Genomic DNA, 22680 nt, shown 5'->3' with positions numbered 1-22680 from the left:
CTCTCTCTCTTAGTCCTCTACATAATATGGAACTTTTAATTAATTTTCAAGTTCACATTAGCGTTCAGCAAGACATCTTTGGCTACAATGTATTGTCCGATTTAGATTGAGTTGATGCGATAATGAAAAGCAATAACAGGCAATTAATGATGTCGACAAATTTTGTTTGTCTATTTGTCGCAACTTGAGTAATGTATTAAGATTTAAATTGTGAGATACGAATTAACAAGAGTTTTTTTTTGTTTTTTTTATGCCTTCACGTATTTTTAGAGTAACAGCAAAACTATTAGATTACATTCGAATATGTTTACGTAGAAACTGGAAACTTGACAAAATAAAATACAAAAGATCTCGTCCTTATTAGATAAAATATTAACTATCCATTGGGGAAACAGGAATGTTGTAGAAAAATTCATAAAGAGGAAAAATGAAAGAAAAAAATTTTAAGAAATTCAAAATGCAAATCAACCTAAAGTTTTCATTATCGACTTAACTGGAGCGTAATTGTCAATTTTAAGTTGATAGGTCCTCGTCACCGAGCAACTTGGAACTTGGAGTAATGGGTTAATATTACTCGATAAGGCATAAATTTGGTTACATTTGCACAAACAACCATGTGAATAATCTCATCTTATTGTGTTCTCGTCACGTCCGACGAGTCCTAAATTTTTAGACGAAACAAGGCGATAGCAGGTAAAGCGATAAATGTTAATCTGCATAGGCTTTCAAGAAATGCTTTGCATTTCTAGTAGCCGTAGTAATGCACACAGGAATATATATATATTCTAATAGCCGTAGTGTTACACAGGAGGTTTGATATACTTTATGGACTCAACACTGTTTAGATTATCTAGTAGTCGTTTTTCGAAGAGACCTAAGGTTAAACCAGAATTGTTGCTGAGCAAAGGTAACATTGAGTCTAGCATTTTAAGCGAGGAAAATTAGGAAAGGCAAACGCATCAAAACAAAAGAGATTCGAATAATTGTAGCCGAAGCAATAAACTGTCGATTTAACCTCTAAGCAAAAGCAATAAACAGTTCAGATTCGCTTTCTTTTCTCAGAACAGACATTTCCACAGACAGACATATCAGTTGAATGGAAGTAATCGATTATCCTACTTATCCATATTTCGTATCTAAATTTCACAATTGATTGATTTGCCGTAAATCATTTCGCTAAATTCGAACGGAAAACGTTCTCCAAGAAAATCTCTGGGCAGCTTTAGTCGGGGGGTTTTTGCTGTAAATGACTCGGAAAGTTTTAGTCTCTTGTGATTACTTTTAAGAACGCGTCAGCGCCATTGCTTGAGTTGGACTGAAGCGATTGCAATTAGATATGACTAAGAGAAGTATCTAAAAGATTACCAAAATATTGCTACGAACGAGAGCGAATTGCTTGCGCACCGTACTGCCACTCGACCGCATTCACTCTGCCCTATCATTGCAATGACATTATCTTTACCAAATCAAATGATAAATACTTCTCGATATCATTTCATTTTGTTTTCATTGCGAGTGTAGATATAATAAAAACAAAAAACAAATATTATTTATTACCCAACAGCTGAACATCATTTCTCATCTAGTTATTGAAATCAATAAATTAACTAAAAAAAAAAAAATTATTTATTATAATGCATTTGTGTAAGTGATGGCATCGTCCTCTTAGCAGACCATCATTTTTCACAAAAACAAAAACATTGACCTAGTCTAGAAATTGTACGAACATACATACATACATACATACATACATACACAAGCTTACATATAATAATACCTTCAGACATGAAATGATAACCTTTTGGTAAATGCGGCGGCGTTGTTTTGTTAAAAGCCAGTAAAATTGATAAGAGCAACGGACGGAGTCTGACAAATGAAATCATCTGATGGAAATTACATTTAATACAGTTTCAAATGAACACTGCCAAGGAAAAGAAACAATAAAAACTTTTTACAAAAATGAGGAAATTTTTTCTATTTACCATCATACTACATATATATTTATATTTGATAGTAAAACAAGTACGTTTTGTTGTACGTTAAATGTTAAAAATGCCTTCAAGCAAATTTCCAAAGTTTTTATTTACTTTTTGGCTAATAGGTGTTAAGCATTAGCCTAGAGGAGGCGCATAACAGTGAAATATTACGCAAATGTTTTGAAGAAATTGATCAAAGTCAATACAACAGTTCAGAAGTACTGTTAGATAAATTCAAGAATTATGCTTATTGGTCGCATGAGGAGATACCGTGCTTTGCTCGTTGCATTGCCAGCGAGAAGGGTTGGTTTGATATCGACTTAAGTCGTTGGAATAAGCAAAGAATTGTCGATGAATTAGGCGCCAATATGTATAACTATTGTCGCTTCGAACTTAATCGAGCGTTCAAGAATGTCTGCTCATTCGCTTTTAAAGGCTTAAGATGCCTTAAACAGGTACTTTTTTTTTACGAATTTTTTTTTTTTTGAAAAATAATTCAAATTTAATTATAAAAAAAAATAAAAAAATTTACTTCTTCAAGGCCGAGATGAATGTTATCATCACTCATAATAATTTGTTGGAATGCGTGAAAGAGAAAAGCATTAGTATGGACCAACTATTGGAATATTATCATTTCCCCCAATTGGAGCATATACCCTGTCTTTTCAAATGCTTTGCCGACAAATCGCATCTTTATACAGTTGATCATGACTGGAATGTTTTGAATTGGTTAAAAGCTTTCGGACCGATACGTAACGAAAATGCCGACATATCGATATGCAGAGTTAATGCAAACGAAAGAGAAAAAATGGATATATGTGCCATTATGTATGAAGAGTATAATTGCTGGGAACGTTTAAATTACAATACTGATGGCATTTCTGTAACTTATAAGAAAGCATTAAAAAAAATCTTTAACTTTTAATTACAATTTTCATTTTCTGATTTGAACTGAGGCCCTGTGAATGTTTTATTTTCAAAGGAAATTTGGTTTTTGCCTTCGAACGATTTTCGCTAAAGGCGTATAAAGGGAATCTTTTGGTATAATATTTTATCTATATATGTGAACTTTTAATAAATCTTGATAGAAATATTTAGGGAATTTTCGTAATAAATTATTGTAAATAATGTTTTAAATCTTCAATTATTTTAATTTACTTACAGTTTTTAGCTGCTTTGACTGCACTGGTGAACGGTGGGAGCTCATCTTGAGCCTTGCTGGACCTTGCTCTACTCACTATCTCCCTGTTACAGTTCTGAAAAAAGAAGAAGAAAAATGGTGAAGATGCAGACAGTCAACCAAACTACTACTACTACTACTACTACCCCCCACGCAGATATATATATATATATATATACATATATATACATTTGCGTATATTTATAGGTATGTATGAACATTCATCAGTCACTAAGTTCGTAGGATGACATGCAGATGCAGGAAGGCTATTAGATGAGTCACAAAATTTACGAGACTATCAACCTTCAAACGAAAGATTTTAAAATTTCTTAACATGACCAAGATTCATACCATGTACAACTAATCTTCCTCACCAAGTAGTTAGGTACTCGGTAAGCCTAGTACACAATCAGTAAACTATAGAAAAGCTAAACATAACGCAGTGTGATGGGTGCCTGGCGTGAGATGGGTTAATTACTGCTCCTAGTACAATAAATCCAAGAGGGAGAGTAGTAGGTATGGCTTGCCCGGAAGTCTGGAAAATCCAAAGTGCAAGTATGAAGTTATGAAAGTAATGACACGCGCATGCCGAAAGCATTGTGGAATCCACGGGGGTCAGATAGCCCGCTGGCAATCTCACGAGTACCCAGCTTAGGTGGGTAGAGGTGATCGCATTGGTTAAACTGTGATTGGTGCTTGGCAAGATACTTCGAGGAGACGCTTGCATTATGACATATCATGTAGAAACTTTGGTTGAGGCTGGTATATGCAACCACAATAAACGCTGCAGGTTAATCAATGTGTGAGGCCTGACCGCTTGGGTGCGGTCCCACACGAAGTGTACTCGTGGTGGCTATGCTTACCTCCAAATTCGAAGACATTAAATAATTATAAATGTTTGTTAGGCCCCGGTCCAGAGGGGAAGGTTTGGACTATACCCGAACTTTCAATCTAGTACCTAGTGCTTTAAATACTCCCTCTCACCTGTAGGATTGTCTTGCAAGGCTGAGAGGTGCCCAATTCAAATGTATTAATTGCCAGTGGTTCTAGGGAACTGGTCAGGCTTCATGCCAGATGCAAACGTTAAACATCGAGATAATCTGTTCAAAACTCGTATGGATTCGTTAAAAGTGATGGCACCTGCGAACTGATTTGTCTAAATGATCAGGTACGGTTGAGGACGGTGTCTCTTATTGAAAACGACTATGCCACATATGGTGTGTAATCCAAGAAACAATTCAATTATGGTATCAATCAAATTAAATCACATGTAATGCCGAACATGGTCGTGGAAAATTTCACCAAAAATATACTTATGTCTCAGCAAAGCTTAGAAGGTGTTTTGTGCGATAATGGACTTATGAGTATGGTATGCTGATCCGCACTCTATCTTGCGTAGGTTACGAACTTGGGGCACCCTATATATATACCATCATTAAGACATATATACATTTATTATTTATTTATTTTTTTTTTAATATATGAATAAATAAATGAACACAATTAAGCAAATAAACAAATTATGTTATATTTATATATTAATATGCATGTAAATTTGTGAATAATGTGATAAACAAATTTTGGTTATAACATATTCATATGTTTATGCCCAAATAAAATAATAAATATTTCACATGCATACTAATATTCATTTAAACAATAAATGCATATATAGCATATGCATATCACCATAATATATGCAAAAGTAATGCTTTTGATCTAAAAATGATTATTTAGCAAGTTTCCAGTTATACACTCAATGACAACTATGCTCCATTTTTGAGTCAATTTATCTGTCTATCTGCCTCTCTCTCTCTCTCTCTCTCTCTCTCTCTCTTTTTTTCTTTATTTTTTGCAAAATTCTCGAATGCTAAATGCATTTCAATGGAAATTTCAGTGGAAAGAAACTTTTTTTTGAGTCCTATAAAGCCTATGAGCCTTTATGGGGAAAGTAATCCTTCGTATTTTCTGATGAAAATTACAACCGTATTCGGGGACAATCGAGTGACAAGAGGTTCGAAGCAATTAATTGAGTAGTGCTAGCCAATGTAACTCATTCAACGGACTTCATTTTCTTCCGCTGCCCTTGCACGAAACTCTTGTTGGCACTTTGGCTCGTACGGAAACGTGAAAAAACGTTTCTCAAGGAAAGGAAGAATAGTTTTACTGGACTTTCTGTGAACTGAGAAAAACTGTATACGTAATTAGAGATAGGGGATAATTTAAATAAACCACTTTTTGTCATTCTTCTTTTAATTTAATTCGTTTTTCATCTTTCTCTTCAAAACAAAAATAATCCGCATTCATATTTCTATAGATGGTCAATAGAGAGTTGACTTAATGAACTACCATTAAGGAATCCTTTTAAAGATAGGAAAACCTTTTTTTTGTTGGCAACATAATCCAGTTTTGGGTATTTGGGAAAGTCTTGTCTTTCATAATTTTGTAAAATTCCTAATTTTTAACACGTTCTTAATAGGATGAAATAGCACAGAGTATTTAAAGACACGGAATGTCATCCTTTTATTTAGTTTTTTTTTTTTTTACGTTAGACAAAGGCATAATGTTATCTTTGGCAAAAACCCTTGTCATATAGAATTCAATTGTTTCGAAAGATAAAAACTCTGTAAGCGTTTCGGACTTCTGCTAAGCAAGCGTAGCTTTATCAATCAATTGTTTTCTACGACATATAAGCCACGAAAATATGCATCAACTCACTTACTCAAGAGGTCAACCGAATGCCAGATATTTAAGATTTTGCAGAACACGGCCAACGTCTAGCCTTATCATTGTTAACACATTAAAGTCAGTGAATGCTGACGCTTCTTCTTTTTCTATTTTATAACGTCTCCGTTGTCTGCGTCTGCAAGTACAGGCTATGGATGTCTAAAAAAGTGATTTACTTTAACAGTTACGGTTTCAATACAAAAAGGCAGCCCTTGTACCCTGCGGGATTTGGACGTCTATTGAATTAGATTGATATCAGTTGATATCACTGAGAATATAATTTTATAAAAAAAAAAAAATCTCTACCACACGACCAGGATCGCTAATAGAAATTTCACGTCTTATCGCGTATAAATTGTCAAGTTTTTATTTCGCCTTAGTATGCAGTGATAGTTAAAATTTTGTTTGCTAAATAAAAAGAAACAATAAATTGAAAATAAATTCAATAAAAAGTGTGTTTTTTTTTTTATTTTATGAATTTGCACTGTGCAGCGACAATTTATGACACGAATCTTAATGCTTAACTATATAGTTTAACGTTTATGCGTAACGTAATCTTGACAATCGTTATGCATCAGGGGCACATTTATTTCAACGGAAGATGAATGACGCGTTAGTGAATTTTTATTAAGCGAAATACAACTACACTGTCTACGACTGTAGAAAATATAATGAAACGAATTCGAGCGGAAAATGAAAGTTTGATTTTTTTTTTTTTTTTTTTTCCTAATTTTTTATAAAATTTTATATAGTTTACCATGCAATAAAATTTTGGGTCTTCAACTATACAAGTTTCGCATAATTATCTCTCTCGCGAAAAGTATATTAAGTTTGTTACAATGCTTAGGAATATGGACTAGAGAGTCTTTGATATATTAATATATCTGTACATATATCTATGAAAGATAATTGGTGTCGTAAATAATGGAATTATTTATGGACTGTTTAAAGTGCCCGAGTTAAAATGGGTACGTACCGGAAAGGTATTCGTGGCTTTGAAGGAAGATTGCTCTTGAACTCTTTCATTCCACTTCGATCGAAAATGGCTTGAAAGTAAAAGAGAGATGCTTTCATTTTGTGGGGCGTATTTTAATGACGAGTAAATCTTTTTCTCTGTTTATATATACTTTCAATGTTGTGGGAATCTTTACACGGAAATGAATCAGTTGGGATTTTTTAATGCCTAAATTATCAACTTTTATATACTTTCTTCCTAAAAGATATTGTATAAGTATCTCAATCTTATCTCCGAATCCAATAGAGATGAGTAAGCAAGTTGAGTTTCGGTGCAATCATGAACAAGAACGGATCAAGAGAGAAATTTTCCAACACTATCAGAAGTGGAATACGAAACTCAAGTTTTAAATAAATTTTTTTGTAGGATTCCAACTAAGACTATATTTTTCATAATCCAATAACTCACGATCCCTGATCGTGTAGATATCATTAAAAAATTTCACCAAATTGGAAATTCAGTTGTGGGCAATTTGGTCGCCGTTGTTATTTGTCTACTCAGATTTCGTCAATACTCAAAATGGTCGCTATTGGAGAAAGAAGAACCCACAAGTATTTACTCTAAGAAGAAGAACTCTGAACTCCCCCGTAGGGGCTACATCCAATGGGTCTTTGCTGACAAGCTACAAACTTTGAAACATTCGGAGGCGAAGATTCGTCAAGCTATAGTAGACATAATTTAAAGCCAGTGTGTAAAGTCAGTGTGTTCAAAATTTTACCGGATATTTCAAAGCAGAATTTATTTTGATATATTGAGTTGTTTTCCATTTTCCTTTATTTCCTTTAATTCGTCCAAACATCTCACTGTACTTCCCTTTGCTTTTCTACTTTTTTTTTCTAAAATTAATTACTTACTCACGTAGTTTGATAAAGGTCGCGAGGTATCAGGTAAGTCAACAATCTCTCGGTATTTTTTTCATAACAACACTTTGAGCAAAAACTAATGCTTATGCCATGACAGAACGTTTACACTAAAATATTAATGACAAGCGGAGGAGAACAAACATATGTTAAATAATTATTCAAATATTCGATCCTAACTGAATATTATTTCTTTCTTGTTGACTTGAAAAGTGTACAAAATCACTGTTTACTGGAATATTTTAATGAGATCAAACACCTATAATAAGAAATTAATAAACCGCGGAAGTTTCTCAGCTCAGTTAAACTTTGAAAAGCATAAAATATGAAAATATTTCCTTGAATATAATATATAATAATAATGATAATAATAATAATGCTGTTGTGAAGAAAAAACAAATAAAAAATAATAATAACAAAAATAAAAAATAACAAAAGATACATACGTCTATGCTATATTTATGAATAATAAAAATGTTTAATAAAACACTAATAATATTAACAGAGAATATGTTAAAGATATTTACTGAAATATGTAAAGATAATTTTCACACTTTAACTTTAGTTTAACGTAGATAATTACTTATATGCCACTGTTCCCTATGCGTTCAGTATGACATTAAAACAATAATTATGCAACTTTTCAACCGGTATCAATATTTGTTTTTTTTTTCTTCTTCGTCTTCTTTTTCTTCTTTTTCTTTTTTTTCTTTTTCTTCTTTTTCTTCTCTCTCTTATATTTATATATATATATATTTTTTTTTTTTTCAGTCAACTTTGATCTGAGAAACCAGTTTGGTACTGTGAAAATAGCAGAAAACTTTATATCGCAATACTTAACCAGCCATGGAACGCAGTCTTTCGTAAACCTTCAAGATCTCTACATCTTGTTTAGATAATAATAATAATAATAATAATATCTAAATATAACATACAACGTACGTACAAAGCATATCTCAAGAGAAATGAAACTATTTTTAATAATTTTATCTACTACTGTAGCTTTGGTAAGTTCAAAAGCGATACTATTACTACTACTACTACTACTACTACTACTACTAAGGCTACGAATACAAGAGTGTTTTAAACTATTTCAGGTAAATGCCAAATTTGATATTCGCACTAAAGACGATGCTTTGAAGGCTCATGAAGAATGCCACAAAGAGTTTAATGTACCAGATGATATATATGAACAATATTTGGATTATCAATTTCCCGAGCATAAACTCACCAACTGCTATGTAAAATGTTGGATCGAAAAAATGGGTATTTTTACCGAAAATCGAGGTTTTAACGAAAAGAATATTATCGCTCAGTATACGTTTGAAAATTACAAAAATTTGGAATCTGTACGACATGGCCTTGAGAAATGTATCGATCACAACGAATGGGAAACAGATGTCTGCACCTGGGCTAATCGAGTATTCTCGTGCTGGCTTAAAGTTAATCGTCACGTTGTGCGTAAAATGTTCAATTAGTTTTGATGAAAAGAAGAGTTTCGTAAATAAAATCATGGGCAATATTTGATAATTTATCAAAATATTGTTACATACATACATACATTAATGTTAATTTCTTTTTCCATTTTTTCAATAAATTTTACTATAAGGGAGTGTTAGTTAGTTAAGAGCCGATAGATATACTTTCCCGTTTCGTTTCTTAACGATTACATAAATACTTTAAATGATATTACGTGGATTTCACGTTCGCGGTGAAAAGAATCTTCGATACGCTTCGCCTTGTACGCATTGTATGTATGGCAAGCACATTCGACTCTGACCGAATTGTTTTTAGCAAACTCCGTTCGTTTTAGAAAAAAGTAAAGAAACAAAAAAAAAATAAATTTCATATTCTCGAACATTGAATGGGCGTGGTTGATTATTTAAATTTTCTAGAGAAAATATGTATCGCGTGTCCATTGTGGTTTATGAGCAAGGAGCAACAAGTTCAGTTTACGTTGAACTATAGATGTCGCCCTTTGACACATTTGGACCATTTTTAGGGCATATTAAGCTAGTGCGGACATATGTAACACGCAGAAGGGCTGAAGATAGGCCCATCTGTTATTAAACCGATCGATTCAGAACGATAATCTGATCTAAGCCCGTCTGTCCATCCGTCTGTCCATAAAAATTTGTGTTCAAGCTACAGATCGTAAATTTTTGAGTTATTTCGATGAAATTTGGTGCAGTGACGTTTTTTGACCCAAGGATGAACGCTATTGAAAATGGTTCGTAACGGCTCAAATCCTTTTTAATCTTCTTTTATTTCGAACTACTGCCCTAATTCCGGTAGCTACGAAAAATTGATTTTGATGATTACGATTTGTATCACCAGGTGTTGATAAAAATCCAACCTCATGAATTAGAAATTAATGCTTCCCTCTAGCCAAGCGGTAATCATGTTAAAGTCAGTCTTATTATTAAAAATTTTATTGTTTTTTGATTGGCAATGGAGAAGAGTGCGGAAATTTGCCATAAGAGGTCTGTGGTCGGAGCTAAGATCGTTGCAATTAGCTATATAGAGGAGATGATGGGGCTATGTTTTATAAATCTATCGGCCCATATGTAGGGTGTCTGTGGATAGAACGGAATAGTTGTTGTTATTTATACGCTTATACAGTTCTCTGCCTTTGCGATTAGTTCGTTTTGAACCTCACCATTGATGCTTGTCCAACAATAATTCTTGGTGCCAGGCTAATGAAAAAGTTTTGATATTTTACCGAAAATCGCGATGGAAAATATGTAAAGCATAAATAATTGTAATGCTCGCAGCTTGGAGGGAATTGCGTGTTTAATATTGCCGTACAGGCATGCGTTCTATTGTTCGGCTGATTAGTGTTTGGAAAGATCGTAAAAAAATGATCTTGTAGTAATAAAATGAGTATCCAATGCTAGAAGGATATCAATAAAATAAGTTTGAAGAAATAAATCAATTTGTTGGATGTGATTGGAAAGTCCATTGGCCTTCTATGCAGACATTGTACTTATAAGTTCATTTTGGTCACTTCTATTTGATACCCTATCAACTCCTCCATCTTTTCAAATGGAGTGTTTAACACGTTCCGCTCTGTATGCCGTAGAATATCGGAATGTGACAGAGAGAATTTGGTTTAAATTTGGTCAAATTTGGTTCTGGCGTGTAAAGGTAATCCTCGTTATTAAAAATGAATTGTTTCCATAGATAAAATGAATGGGATGCTAAAAAAAATTATATTTCCTTCACAAAACACAAAACTGCTTACGGAAAATATCCCAAACGTCAAAATACTGCAGAAATTATTTTATAGTTGTTTGGGAGCAATCTAAATACATAACAAATATTTGAGCATAATGTGATATCATAATAATTATGATAATATAAATTAATTATAAATAGTTTGATGTAGCATTCTATGACTCTATAATATGATATATGCACCACGTAATGTAATCATGATTTAATGACTGACATATTCAAATGATAACATACGAACGCATTTGCAATAGTGTGTAGAAAATTGCGTTGTGACCGACAATATAGAATAGACAGCATCCATATGCAAATTTTCACGGTTTGACTGATAAGAAGCCATTACGCAAAATAAACTTTTAAGAAATCTTCAATCATGTTTTCGTTTTGTATATATATGTGAGATATATACTTTTACGGCTATTATCAGAAGAAATACGCTTCAAAGAATCTATAGCGAATCTTGTATATGTGTTTTAAGTAGTTTTTCGCAAAGCTTGGATTTGAAAAATTCATAATAATAGTATAATAAGCATGTCCATCTGTCCGTTTGGCTGCAGTCGAATGCTCTACCACTGAGCTATATCCCCCCGGGGATTTTCTTCCCCCCCGGGGGGTGATCATTCGACTTAAATGAGTGCCTATGGTTGTAGGCAACCCGTCTGATTAAGGCATCACGCCAGGTGCAGACGTTAAACCCCAAGAGACATTTGTCCATTTGGCTATCTGTCCGTTTGTTGTAAACATTCCCCTGAGCGTAAAAGTCAAGCTATCGACTTTAAATCTGGTAGAAATATTGCAAGTTCTTGTAAACAGGCTAACGGGCTAAATCAGTTGAAGGGCATACTTGCAGTACTACGTACATTGAGAACACCTCTGCTTTTTAAAAAAGTAATAAAAAATTAGTGCTTTGTCCATAATTTGCTCATAAATTGCACGTAAGTATATTCTGTAAGTACCTTTATAAAAATGAAAAAGATCGACCACGCCTACTCAACTTTGTAATGTACCATAGTTTCGTATTTTTTCCAAAACCCTTCATAAGTCCGTTTCAAATTCGGAATGTCCTAAGCATGTTCATACGCTCATCTGTCCATCTGTCCGTCCGAGCAGTAGCGCCTGCAGTAAGTGTTCTTCCATTTGTAAAAATGAAGATATCGCCTACAAATTTGCAAAAGAATTTGAAAATTACCTAAGCTTTTCAAAGGGCATGTCTACAAAAGTCACACGTGTAGGTTCTTTCCTTATTATTCGAAGTGTCTAGTTAGTGACGTAAGTTATTTACTAAAAAAAAGGTCCAATCATCACGGCAATGGATATTAGGATTTTCATTGGGATGAGGAATGTACATCGCCTGGAATATTCGCTGAGGCTTGCCTTGGCACCATTTAATTGAAAGGTAAATTTTCACAACGAAAGAAAAATTCCATTCCTCACAGCCGTAAAAGCGAAGTGACTTGAAAATATCGCTTGAACTTTGAAGAAAAATGAAGGAAAAGAAACGATGACAGAATATATGAGATCATGAGGAAGTTTATGAAGTAAAATGTGATGTTTTAAAAAAGGAATGGATTGATATATGTATACAGGTTAGTGCTGAATTAAATGAAATAAACAATTGTTGCGTTTTAAGTGATTATATGAGAAAGACTGATTCTATAGTTCACATACGGTTTCTTTCTACCCTGGAATGTTTTGGTTCTTGCAAAGCACAGTTGGGCGAGATCACCAGCTGATACATGGCACCGAGCAAAAAAAAAAAACATATGCTTTATAGCGAATATGAAGCCTCCTTCTAGATGTTAGAAACGTTTGGATTATGTGAATGTACCCTCCTCCTTATAGAATGAGTTCAAAAAAAAAAAAGGAAAAAAAAAAACTTGAAATCGTTAAGCGCTTTTAAACAAACACCATTAACGATATTAAAGTATCCCTTGTAAACAATTGTATCACGGCCTCTTAAAAATCATTTCATTTAACTCGAACTAGAAACGAAAAGTGTGCTAACTAAATATAGAGGAGTCAGTCACTGCCAAGAAAATTTTAAGTAAATCATAAGGTTTAGGGCGCAATACTCGCGAACTAAGCCTGATGGAAATAAAATTCAAATCCATTACTGAAAATTAATTTAAAATAAATATTTGGATTAAGAAATTAATTGAAATGTAAATCATATTTTCGATCACATGTCTTCCTTTAAGAAAAAATTCGATTTCAAAAAAAATAAATTCACTTAAAGGCGTATACTTGATTTTCAATTCGTCGTCGTATACGTAACATAAAATTTTGTTTTATTTTTGCAATAAAATCCATCCTCTCTCGCTATGCAGAGAAATGATATATAAAATGAGAGAACAATTTACACACTCTTCAATACTAATTAAATGATGACATTTTCACGCATGCATGCATGCATGCACGCATACATCATAATATTAGCTCTTTCAAAACTTTTCCATATTGATTGTAACGATATGATGCACATATAAAAATGTTATAAATCGGTATTAATTAAATACTGTATGGTACTGTGTGCGCCATATATAATATTTTGTCATAGGAAAGACTATAAAGAAAAAAAAAATATATGTATATATATATATATATATATTCAATTTATCGATAATTTTAATCTGAGCTCTCATCAATTTTTGCAAATTAAATTAATAGTTCATAATTTTTGCCAAAGAGTGATTTTAATTGTAGCCTAACGTGGCATTACACAACACATCAGGGCAGGATAAGAGAGTGAGCACAACATGTTTAACGGTATTTGCCATCTGCCAATCAGAGAGTGCATATTGGGAAACGCAAATTAGCATAGGTTTAAGTAGGTTTTTGTGACCGAGAATATATTGAATTTGACATCAATTTTCAATTAGATTCTTATCATATAACAATAAAATCAATTGAAAACGCGCCATAATTTTGTTTATATGGAAAAAGCGAATCATGTTCAAATTACATGGTAACAATATAGGAAACCAAATGAATTAATCTATGCGATTAATAAAAAAATACTCTAAACTGGAAATCGCTTACATTTGCAATAAACTTTTGCTCCCTAAAGCTTGGAATACGGCAATCTATGATTGAGGCGTAGGGAGAGAGGCATTGTTTTACAATTACATCCTTTTTTTTTTTTTATATAACCCTCACCCAAGGATGAGGGGTATATTTATTTCGTTAAAACGTTTGCAAGGCCCAGATAGAAGCATCAGAGACCCCACATAGCGTATATATTCTTGATCAATATCAAATTTAAATCGATTTAAGCATGTCCGCCTGTGCTAGGTCTGGGTAATGTCTGTTGGCCGCAAAAATGAAGCTTACTACTTCAAATTAGGCAGAAACAGTGGAAATTCTTGCACGCAGTTTCATATTGAATCAGTTGAAGGGTACGCCCTTAGCACCACGTAAACTGAGAATACCTCTGTTTTTCAAAGGGAATGAAAAATTGGTTTTGCGTACGCTATGGTGTATCAAAATTCAAGTCAAAAGTTTAAAAAAACCCATGAAACCCAAGAACCCCAATTTCAAATCTTGAAGGCATCTGAAGATGTCCGCCTGTTCGTCTGTCCATCTGTCTGTTTGCGCAACTTTCTTGCATTTGTGGTGAACAATGTTAGCAAAAAAGTGGATATCGCCTACAAATGTTACAGAAGATTTTGGAAGTAAGTTAAACTTTTCCAAGGACACGCTTACAAGGTACAAGAACAGTGTACAAGGCTCCATATGGATTTCAAATATTTCGCTATCGAATTCTGCATAAATAAAACGATTTAGTTAGAGTTTTAGGTAATGCATTATTTTCCTTAACGCAATCGTCCAAACATGATTCATAGACAACTTCAAAGAATGGCTTCTCTTTAACTACACCAATCTACTTCAAATATTATTATTTTAAAGAGAAGACAACGATTTTTCATTTTGATTGGGGCTCTTGACTTGATGATATTAAAGATGTCGCAAATAATGAAAGGTTTCTGTTTGCTTAGGTTCATCGCGATTTTAAAATCTTCTTTCATGCAAACGTTTATATCGGAGGGTTTTATACGAGCAATTACTCCTAAACATCAAGCCTGATGCATGGCAGACAGTCTTATACGTTGCATTCACATTCGATTTAGATGTTTTTCATCTTTTTTTGTTGTTCTTGTTGTTGTTTTACTCTTTTTCTCTTTTTTTTTTATTTTTTTGTTTTGTTAAAGAATAGGTCTTTTCTTCTGTCGTATATCGTAGTTTGATTTTGAAGCGTATATAATTTGCTTATTCTTTATGTAGAAAAAATAAAAAAATAAAAATAAAAAATGCCCAAATGTGTATAAATCTACACATTCACACAATTATTTTAAAGTCGTTAAATAAATAACAGTTAAGTTCTTGAACGTTTACATACGTTGAGAAAACCGACACTCGTATGTTACCCTATTTCATATATACATACGTTATATATCGCTAAATAAATCTAGGTATACTAAGTTGTGTATAGCATTTAAAATCGCATTTTATAAAATGCAACGTGTGTATGTGTTATTTAATTTAATTTAAGGAAGAATATTAGCCGTCTTGAAATCGTTTTCGCTTTCGTTCGTAAATTATGAAAATTTATGAAATAAAAATGAAATGGAATTTGACGGAAGTGTATGTTCCAAGGAATTTTCTAAGAAATGTTCTAAGGAATTATTGAACTCATATATATTGTACTCATATATATGTAAATAAAAAATGACATTTTCAATAAATCTTAATATACATAGATAGAGGTATTCACAGTAGCTGTGCTTTAAGGTAAACGGGACTTAACTATTACTGTCTACAAACATTATAGTCATCTTTTACTTCCGCTTTGGGAATAGCATTTGGGATATAGCTCGTCAGTCTGTTTCCCTTTCTGGCTGTTGATGCTTTTTCATTTTTCGGCAATTTGCATGCAGCAGTTGTCATTAACAACAAAGCATATATATAAATATGCATATATACATATATATATATATATATATGCCTGAAACGTTGCACTCTCCAAACAACAGTCAAGGCAGAAATAAAAAGAAGAAAAAAAAAAAAAAAAGAAAAGAAGAGGAAAAACAAATAATACAAATAAAAGCTAAACTGTATACGAATTTTTAGCTTTTTTTTTTTTTTTGTTTTGTTTTTGTTTTTTTTTTTTTTTGTTTTTTTTTTTATAGAATATATGATATCGGTAAAAGGGTCGTTATAAAAACGCACACCCATTTCTATGTATGTAAAATAATGTCCGGCCGGCATAAGGCAGCGGTACATGTGCTTGCTTGATTGCTAGTTATGTTCACGTGTGTGCCGAATCGGTAAACAAATTAAATAAATTATTCAATTGAATTTATTTATTACCAACCACTCTCGCACAGTCACTGCAACAGACTTTTGCATTTGTATAATTATCGTACAAAAAGCAGTAGCAGTCATACCTACATATATAACGTAAATACATGCATATATATATATACGCTCAAACATTGATATATAGCCGCCAAAATATACACAAACGATTTTGCTTGTAACAGTGCTCTGTGTAAGTTAAACATATACACACATTTCTGCACGTTAAATAGATGATGGGGGGTTTTCATTGAATACGTACATATCTATGTACGTATATATGTGTATATGTATATATAGGCATATATTTGTAAACATATATACATGTATATATGTTTGCGTATTCACTTACACTTGCAACCACTTGTATAAGCGAGGTTTTATGTATTTAACAAAAAAAAAAAAAAGAAAAAAAGAAAAAAAAAACAACGCATCGCGTTCTCTGTGAACGCATACATATTCCCAGGAAAGCAAGGTAAAAAAAAAAAAAAGTAAAAATAATTACCGAAAAATATTATATATATATACATATAAGCGCATCTTTATACCTCATACACGAGTACCTATCTGTTAAATAAATTGAAATATTGCGTCTCTCGTGGTTAACTCCCACCACCCCCACCAGACCCCTCCGTAGACTGTTGTGCGTATTTTTAATATTTTGACCTCAAAGCTTTTTAGTCACATATTCTCTGAGATTTTATGTATGTATTTTTTTTTGTTTTTTTAATATTTTTATTTAATTTTTATAAATAATCCTCGCTCACATGCCCATATACAAACTGACATCATAAGGGGTTTATATCAGACATACACGGTAATGTAACAATTTGTTTACGGAAAAAATGCGATAAACTGTGTTTGGCTTGCGTCTGCATTTATTTGATGTCAAATTTCTCTTTATTGCCATTGTTCGCTTCACCCTAAAGCTTAAAGTGCAAATTTAAATTTATGAACACGCCTACACACTGCATTTTATCAAATAAAATTGAATATGAATTTAAATTTTTAATAACATTTTTTCTAAAAAAAAAAAAAAAAAAAAATGCTCACACATGAACGGACTTGTAAGTCCAATACACGCAATTATCCACTGGCCATGTACGCCATGTCTTGCGAAAAATCGCATTAAAAGTACTCATGGTAATCAGAAGAAGAATAGAATAGAAAATCGAACGATATATTGTATTGAAAGGGATTCAAACTTTTCGCAACGGAAATGGCAGTGCCTTGGTATGCCACAGCGAATGATGCTCTATTTTCAGAGCAGTCGGTTATTGCATTTTATCAATAGTGTACATATATTGATGGCGAAGCGTGGTTCAGTTGCGATATCGCGAAAGTCTACAAAGTATGGTAATGGCGTACCCTCGCCAAAGGCTTGATGAAACTGAAGGAAACTCGCGAATGTGTGTTTGCACAAATGAGGTTCAGATTACTTGGGAGAAAGGCAGAGGGAAGAGATCACTGACTTTTCTTCCTTTTTCCATTCACTTTAATAAGTAATACCAACAAAAAAGACATTTAGTTTAATCAAAATATTATAGAAGCACAAGAAATCATTTTTGACTCTTTCTCAGACCTTTGAAACTTGAGCATTATCAGTTTCATAGCCGCCATACAGAGTGTTTTCCGGGGATTATTCGTTTAATATTTTTGCTCCACTTAAAGTGCATGGTCTCGTCATCAAAAGTAATAGCAGCCATACTAAGGCTGCCTCAATGCGATCTCAACAAATTAATGCCTGGAAGTTTCATCTCAGATTTTGTTGTTATTTTCGTTAGATCAATCTGTAGGCCGATTTTGCGCGATTTTTCTTCTTTAGCGGATGTGATAACTTTTCTGAAAATCATTTTTTTTTTTTTCTTCATCATTAAATCGAATCCCTATATAAATTTTAAAAGGTTGAAAAATTCAATTTTTCGGGCATCATTATAAGGCAGTATGCGGGCACTTTATATACGATCTGTGGGGATGCGATTTTTTAGAATGACCCACACACTCTTAAGCGGAATATTGTGCTGTGCAGATGTACCTCGTATTACATGATCAATTCATACCGTACTATATCGAAACCGTGCTATACGAAATTTGTCTATTTATTTATTTACATTGAGATAGAATAGAATAGAATTGACTTATAATAGAAATCAACGCAATGCGTACCATGCTTTATCGAACGGTGGGAAAGGGAAGTCTGCATTTTTAGAATAACATTCTCTACAGTTATATAATATATAAGATTTCTTGCGATATATTAATTTTGTAATTCTTGTAATCTTTTCTAAGGTTTTCTTACAATCACTTCTCCATATTAAGTTATGGGAAACTTTTAGAATCATCTCACATTGCTTTTATCAATCTCGATAACTGTACTTGAGCACATTAAGATATTATAGATAACATGCTTTATTTCGTACATTAAAAGCGTTATATATTTTTTTTTATATTTTTTTTTTTTATATATATATACATAATGAACAATAAAAGTTTTGATGTAATATTTATGGTTTAAAATGAAAAACGCGAAAACGAAATAAATTTGTTTCATTTACAGTAGTAAAAGAACATTAAGCTTCTTTTCATCTCTATCACCTAACCTGCCTTGTTCAATTATTGTTCATTTCAAAGGGAAATAATTTCCTTTTCATTATGAGCGAGAATTTAAATAATGGATTCCCATAGCAGCAATCCATACAAGTATACCCCTGATAATAATTTAGAAAATAAATGAGAAATGGAAGAATGTTTGATAGACGGTATATATGCACATATATCCTATGGTATACACACGTCGGATCATAAATTTTTAAAATTTCATTTTATACGTCGTTCTCTTTTCATTTTTTTTTTTTTTTATTAAAATATCATCAAATATTATTATGGAAAAGCAAAAAATAAAAGCATAATAATAATAATAATAATAATAATATAAAACAACAACAGATAGTTATCACATAATCAACGCAGTCGTGTGTTCATCTAGTAAGTTCAATTTTTTACAAAATCAAATGCAGCAAGCTAACGCGTTAGGGACACGTTAGTGCAAGCAAACGGGAAAGCTCGGAACAAATCTTGGAAATTTATTGCTTACCTCTCGAAGTTTATTTACCAATTCTTTCTATTCCACACTTCTAAGCCCTTTCACGATAGCATATGTTTTAATAAACATTAAAGCCGCTTAAATTATAGCTCAACGGCAGCTAAGATTTCAAAACTATCGACCTGACCAACGGACAGACAGGCTTAGATCAATTCAGATTGTGATTCTGAATGTGAACGATGGAAAAGGTGGATTTATCTCAAGACCCCTTGCCGGTTACATATGTCCGCACTAACTTAATATACCCAGGACTACAAGCGATGTAGGGTATAAAAAAGTGAAAATATTCTGCTTACCGTAAATCGTTGCCAATGAATGCGTTTCATCCAAATTTATACTTAAAGATGAGAATCCTATAAAGCCGCTTAAATTATAGCTCAATGCTAGCTAAGATGTCAAAAATTTCGACCTGACAGACGGACAAATAAGCTTAGATCAATTCAGATTATGATTCAGAATCGATCAGTGTAATATCTATCTTAAGCTATCTTAAGCCCTTCTGCCTGTTACATATGCCCGCATTAACTCAATATACCCAGGACTACAAGCGATGTAGGGTATAAAAAAATAAAAATATTCTGCTTACCGTAGATCGTTGCCAATGAATGCGTTTCATCCAAATTTATACTTAAAGATGAGAATCCTATAAAGCCGCTTAAATTATAGCTGAATGCTAGCTAAGATGTCAAAACTATCGATCTAACAGACGGACAAATAAGCTGAGATCAATTCAGATTATGATTTAGAATCGATCAGTGTAATATCTATCTTAAGCTATCTTAAGCCCTTCTGCCTGTTACATATGCCCGCACTAACTTTATATGCCTAGGACCACAAGCGATATAGGGTATAAAAAAGTAAAAATATTCTGCTTACCGTAGATCATTGCCAATGAATGCGTCTCATCCAAATTTATACTTAAAGATGAGAATCCTATAAAGTTTTTATGTGATTGCCTTGTGATTTGTGACATCTCTCTGATGTTAATGGCGGTATTAGTATACTTTACTCTATAGCTGAAGGTAGAATAATTTATTCTATCATAAAAATGCTCGACTTAAATGAATGTAAAAAAAAAAAGAATTAAATCTTAATATGTAAGAATTTTCCTTTTTTTTTAATATGGATTTGAAGACCAATTAATTATATGCATTTATATAGGTAATGGTTTAAATTATATTAAAAAAAAATAACGGTAAATATATGCATTTAGTCATTATTTCAATATGGCTGTAAACATAAGGGAACTTTAAATCAAATACTGATAATCACCAAGCAAGAGAATAATAAATATTTACAAAATATACGATTGTTTGCATTTCATCAAATCAAAGTTGAACCTTCTCATACGTTCGTTCACATTTCAATATATCACGTCGTTATAAGTATTAGTTTGCAAATATTTATATACGTGGGTACGTTTATGTACGGGCGCAGAAGATACACATGCTGCTCTTAAGGGCATGTAAGTATTTTCAGTTTTTTCTTTCTTTCTTTCTTTCTTTCTTTTTTTTTTTCCCCCCTTCTTTTGTCTATGCATGCACGCGTCAGTACATATAGCAACAATAATAACAATAACAACAATAACAACAATAACAAGAACAACAACATATAATCAGTATAATCTTCTTTCAATTTCATTTATTCCTTCACTCAAATAGGTATGTTTATGTATGAATATGTTACATATATATATATATATATATATATATATATATATATATCATGCGTTGAATACATTATTATAATTTAAAGAAATAAATTAAATTTTTTTTGTTTTTTTTTTTGCGATTAAAAAATTAATACGCAGCATGTGCGATAGATAAGTACATGCATTAGTTATGCGTGTAAAGATGCCTCTGAAAAAGCAATGTTACTTCCATGTTCTAGGGGTTGCTTTCGAAATAAATATAATAAAGGAAGCATTGTATTTGAATACCGGGTTAAGGTTTTTTTTTTTTTGTCCTCTGTACATATCACACGAATGCGAACGAGATAAGAAGATTGTTAACCACATCCTAGTGGTTATCTAACCAATCGGCAACTGATTTTTGCTGAGGGCATTTTACTCGCTATCGATAAGGAATTGTTTCAATTATGCCGAAACGTGAGAAATAATTATCCCTTTTACAGACCATGCCACAAACCAAAACCCTTTCGATCAAATCTTGTAGTTTAGGTGTAATTTTCTATGAGAGAACTCGATCTTTTTCAATACTTTACCTCCAGAGTTCGAGTCCAATCTATTTATCAAATAAGTTTGAATTCTTATGACTTTGAACAGACAACCAACAAGCAATTGATGCAACAAGATGTCTGCATCAATTGCGTTCTTAAACCCAAGTATATATATTTCTCTAATACATATATGCAACATAAACAAGTATGAAAGTTGTATTCAGCTGTCGTCGAAGCTTGTATACCAATCAGCTTTATCTTAAAAAAAAAAAAAAAAGGAAAGGAATTTTAAAAAATGGATTATCGAAACACTATAATATTCGGCGCCGGTGTATGATTTTTTCTTCTATGTACAAGTACTGTGGCATTATCTACAATACAAATGCAAATATTTTTATCAGTGTGTCTGTTGTAGTTTATGAGCAATTTACGATAACTCAAATTTTATGCTTTTGAGGACAGAGGTATCCTGCATATATGTTATGTATAGTAAGCCTTTGTTTCGACCAATTTGGCCCCTTTTCAATGGCATCCCTTCTATGCGCCTGCATCTCCGGAAGATTTTAAGTCGAAATGTCTTCCCTATCACCTGCAATGTGAAATTACAGAGGTGGTTTTTTTCAGAGATTTGGTCTTGAGACCAGAGCTTGACAGGGTTAAACCGACTCAGGGCTTTATGTTGAACAACGATATGATTTATGACTTAGTCAGTGCTATCAACAATGCTTTGAAAAGAAATATAAAAATATTGCCGATAAGAAAATATGTTTCCCGTATTTCTCTGCAATGATCTCATCTGATTACCACAACTAAACAACTAAACACTTTTCTATCTCATCTCTCTCATACAATAGAATCCAATAATTTTAGTTTGAAGTCTAACAATATGTGTATACGGGAATCACAACAATTTCTCGTTTATCGTAACAAACTTCATAAAATGCAAATTTGTATATGAATTGATGTATATATTAGGTCCACACATATAAATATACACAGACACATACACACACACACACACACACACACACACACACACACACACACACACA

The 22680-nt window shown here is 32.6% G+C and overlaps 3 protein-coding genes across 5 annotated transcripts in view; 2 read left to right on the top strand and 1 right to left on the bottom strand.

Annotated features, from left to right (window-relative positions):
- LOC119635135 overlaps positions 1 to 22680 on the bottom strand; it is a 42126-nt gene that overhangs the window by 5643 nt on the left and 13803 nt on the right. Inside the window, exons 1-2 of one of the 3 annotated variants that reach the window (XM_038029732.1) lie at positions 20037 to 20054; positions 3139 to 3232 (exon numbers count right to left, since the gene is read on the bottom strand). In XM_038029732.1, coding sequence (XP_037885660.1) covers positions 3139 to 3183 — 45 coding nt within the window. In that variant the 5' untranslated portion in view covers positions 3184 to 3232; positions 20037 to 20054. Of the gene's footprint in view, positions 1 to 3138; positions 3233 to 4140; positions 4604 to 20036; positions 20055 to 22680 lie in introns of those variants that run through there. The other 2 variants (XM_038029731.1, XM_038029730.1) reach the window with 2 other exon arrangements.
- Positions 1934 to 3088, top strand: LOC119635132. The gene is made up of 3 exons (XM_038029727.1): positions 1934 to 2022; positions 2102 to 2431; positions 2518 to 3088. Exons 1-3 carry the CDS (start codon positions 1960 to 1962, stop codon positions 2899 to 2901), a joined length of 777 nt encoding a protein of 258 aa, XP_037885655.1. The 5' UTR covers positions 1934 to 1959; the 3' UTR covers positions 2902 to 3088.
- LOC119635137 (general odorant-binding protein 99a) lies at positions 8649 to 9314 on the top strand. The gene is made up of 2 exons (XM_038029736.1): positions 8649 to 8765; positions 8856 to 9314. The coding sequence occupies exons 1-2, from the start codon at positions 8724 to 8726 to the stop codon at positions 9234 to 9236; spliced, it is 423 nt and encodes a 140-aa protein (XP_037885664.1). The 5' UTR covers positions 8649 to 8723; the 3' UTR covers positions 9237 to 9314.

The sequence above is a fragment of the Glossina fuscipes genome, unplaced genomic scaffold (genome assembly GCF_014805625.2).
Source record: "Glossina fuscipes isolate IAEA_lab_2018 unplaced genomic scaffold, Yale_Gfus_2 3, whole genome shotgun sequence".
Lineage (NCBI taxonomy): Eukaryota > Metazoa > Arthropoda > Insecta > Diptera > Glossinidae > Glossina > Glossina fuscipes.
This window is presented reverse-complemented; position numbering and strand designations above follow the sequence as displayed.

Excerpts from the sequence above, each read along its gene's own strand:
- LOC119635132 (XM_038029727.1), top strand. The coding sequence starts at position 1,960 with ATGAGGAAATTTTTTCTATTTACCATCATACTACATATATATTTATAT. Across the intron at positions 2,023-2,101 it reads TATATTTGATAGTAAAACAA|GTGTTAAGCATTAGCCTAGA; the intron begins GTACGTTTTGTT and ends TTTGGCTAATAG. Across the intron at positions 2,432-2,517 it reads GCTTAAGATGCCTTAAACAG|GCCGAGATGAATGTTATCAT; the intron begins GTACTTTTTTTT and ends TACTTCTTCAAG.
- LOC119635137 (XM_038029736.1), top strand. The coding sequence starts at position 8,724 with ATGAAACTATTTTTAATAATTTTATCTACTACTGTAGCTTTG. Across the intron at positions 8,766-8,855 it reads TATCTACTACTGTAGCTTTG|GTAAATGCCAAATTTGATAT; the intron begins GTAAGTTCAAAA and ends AAACTATTTCAG.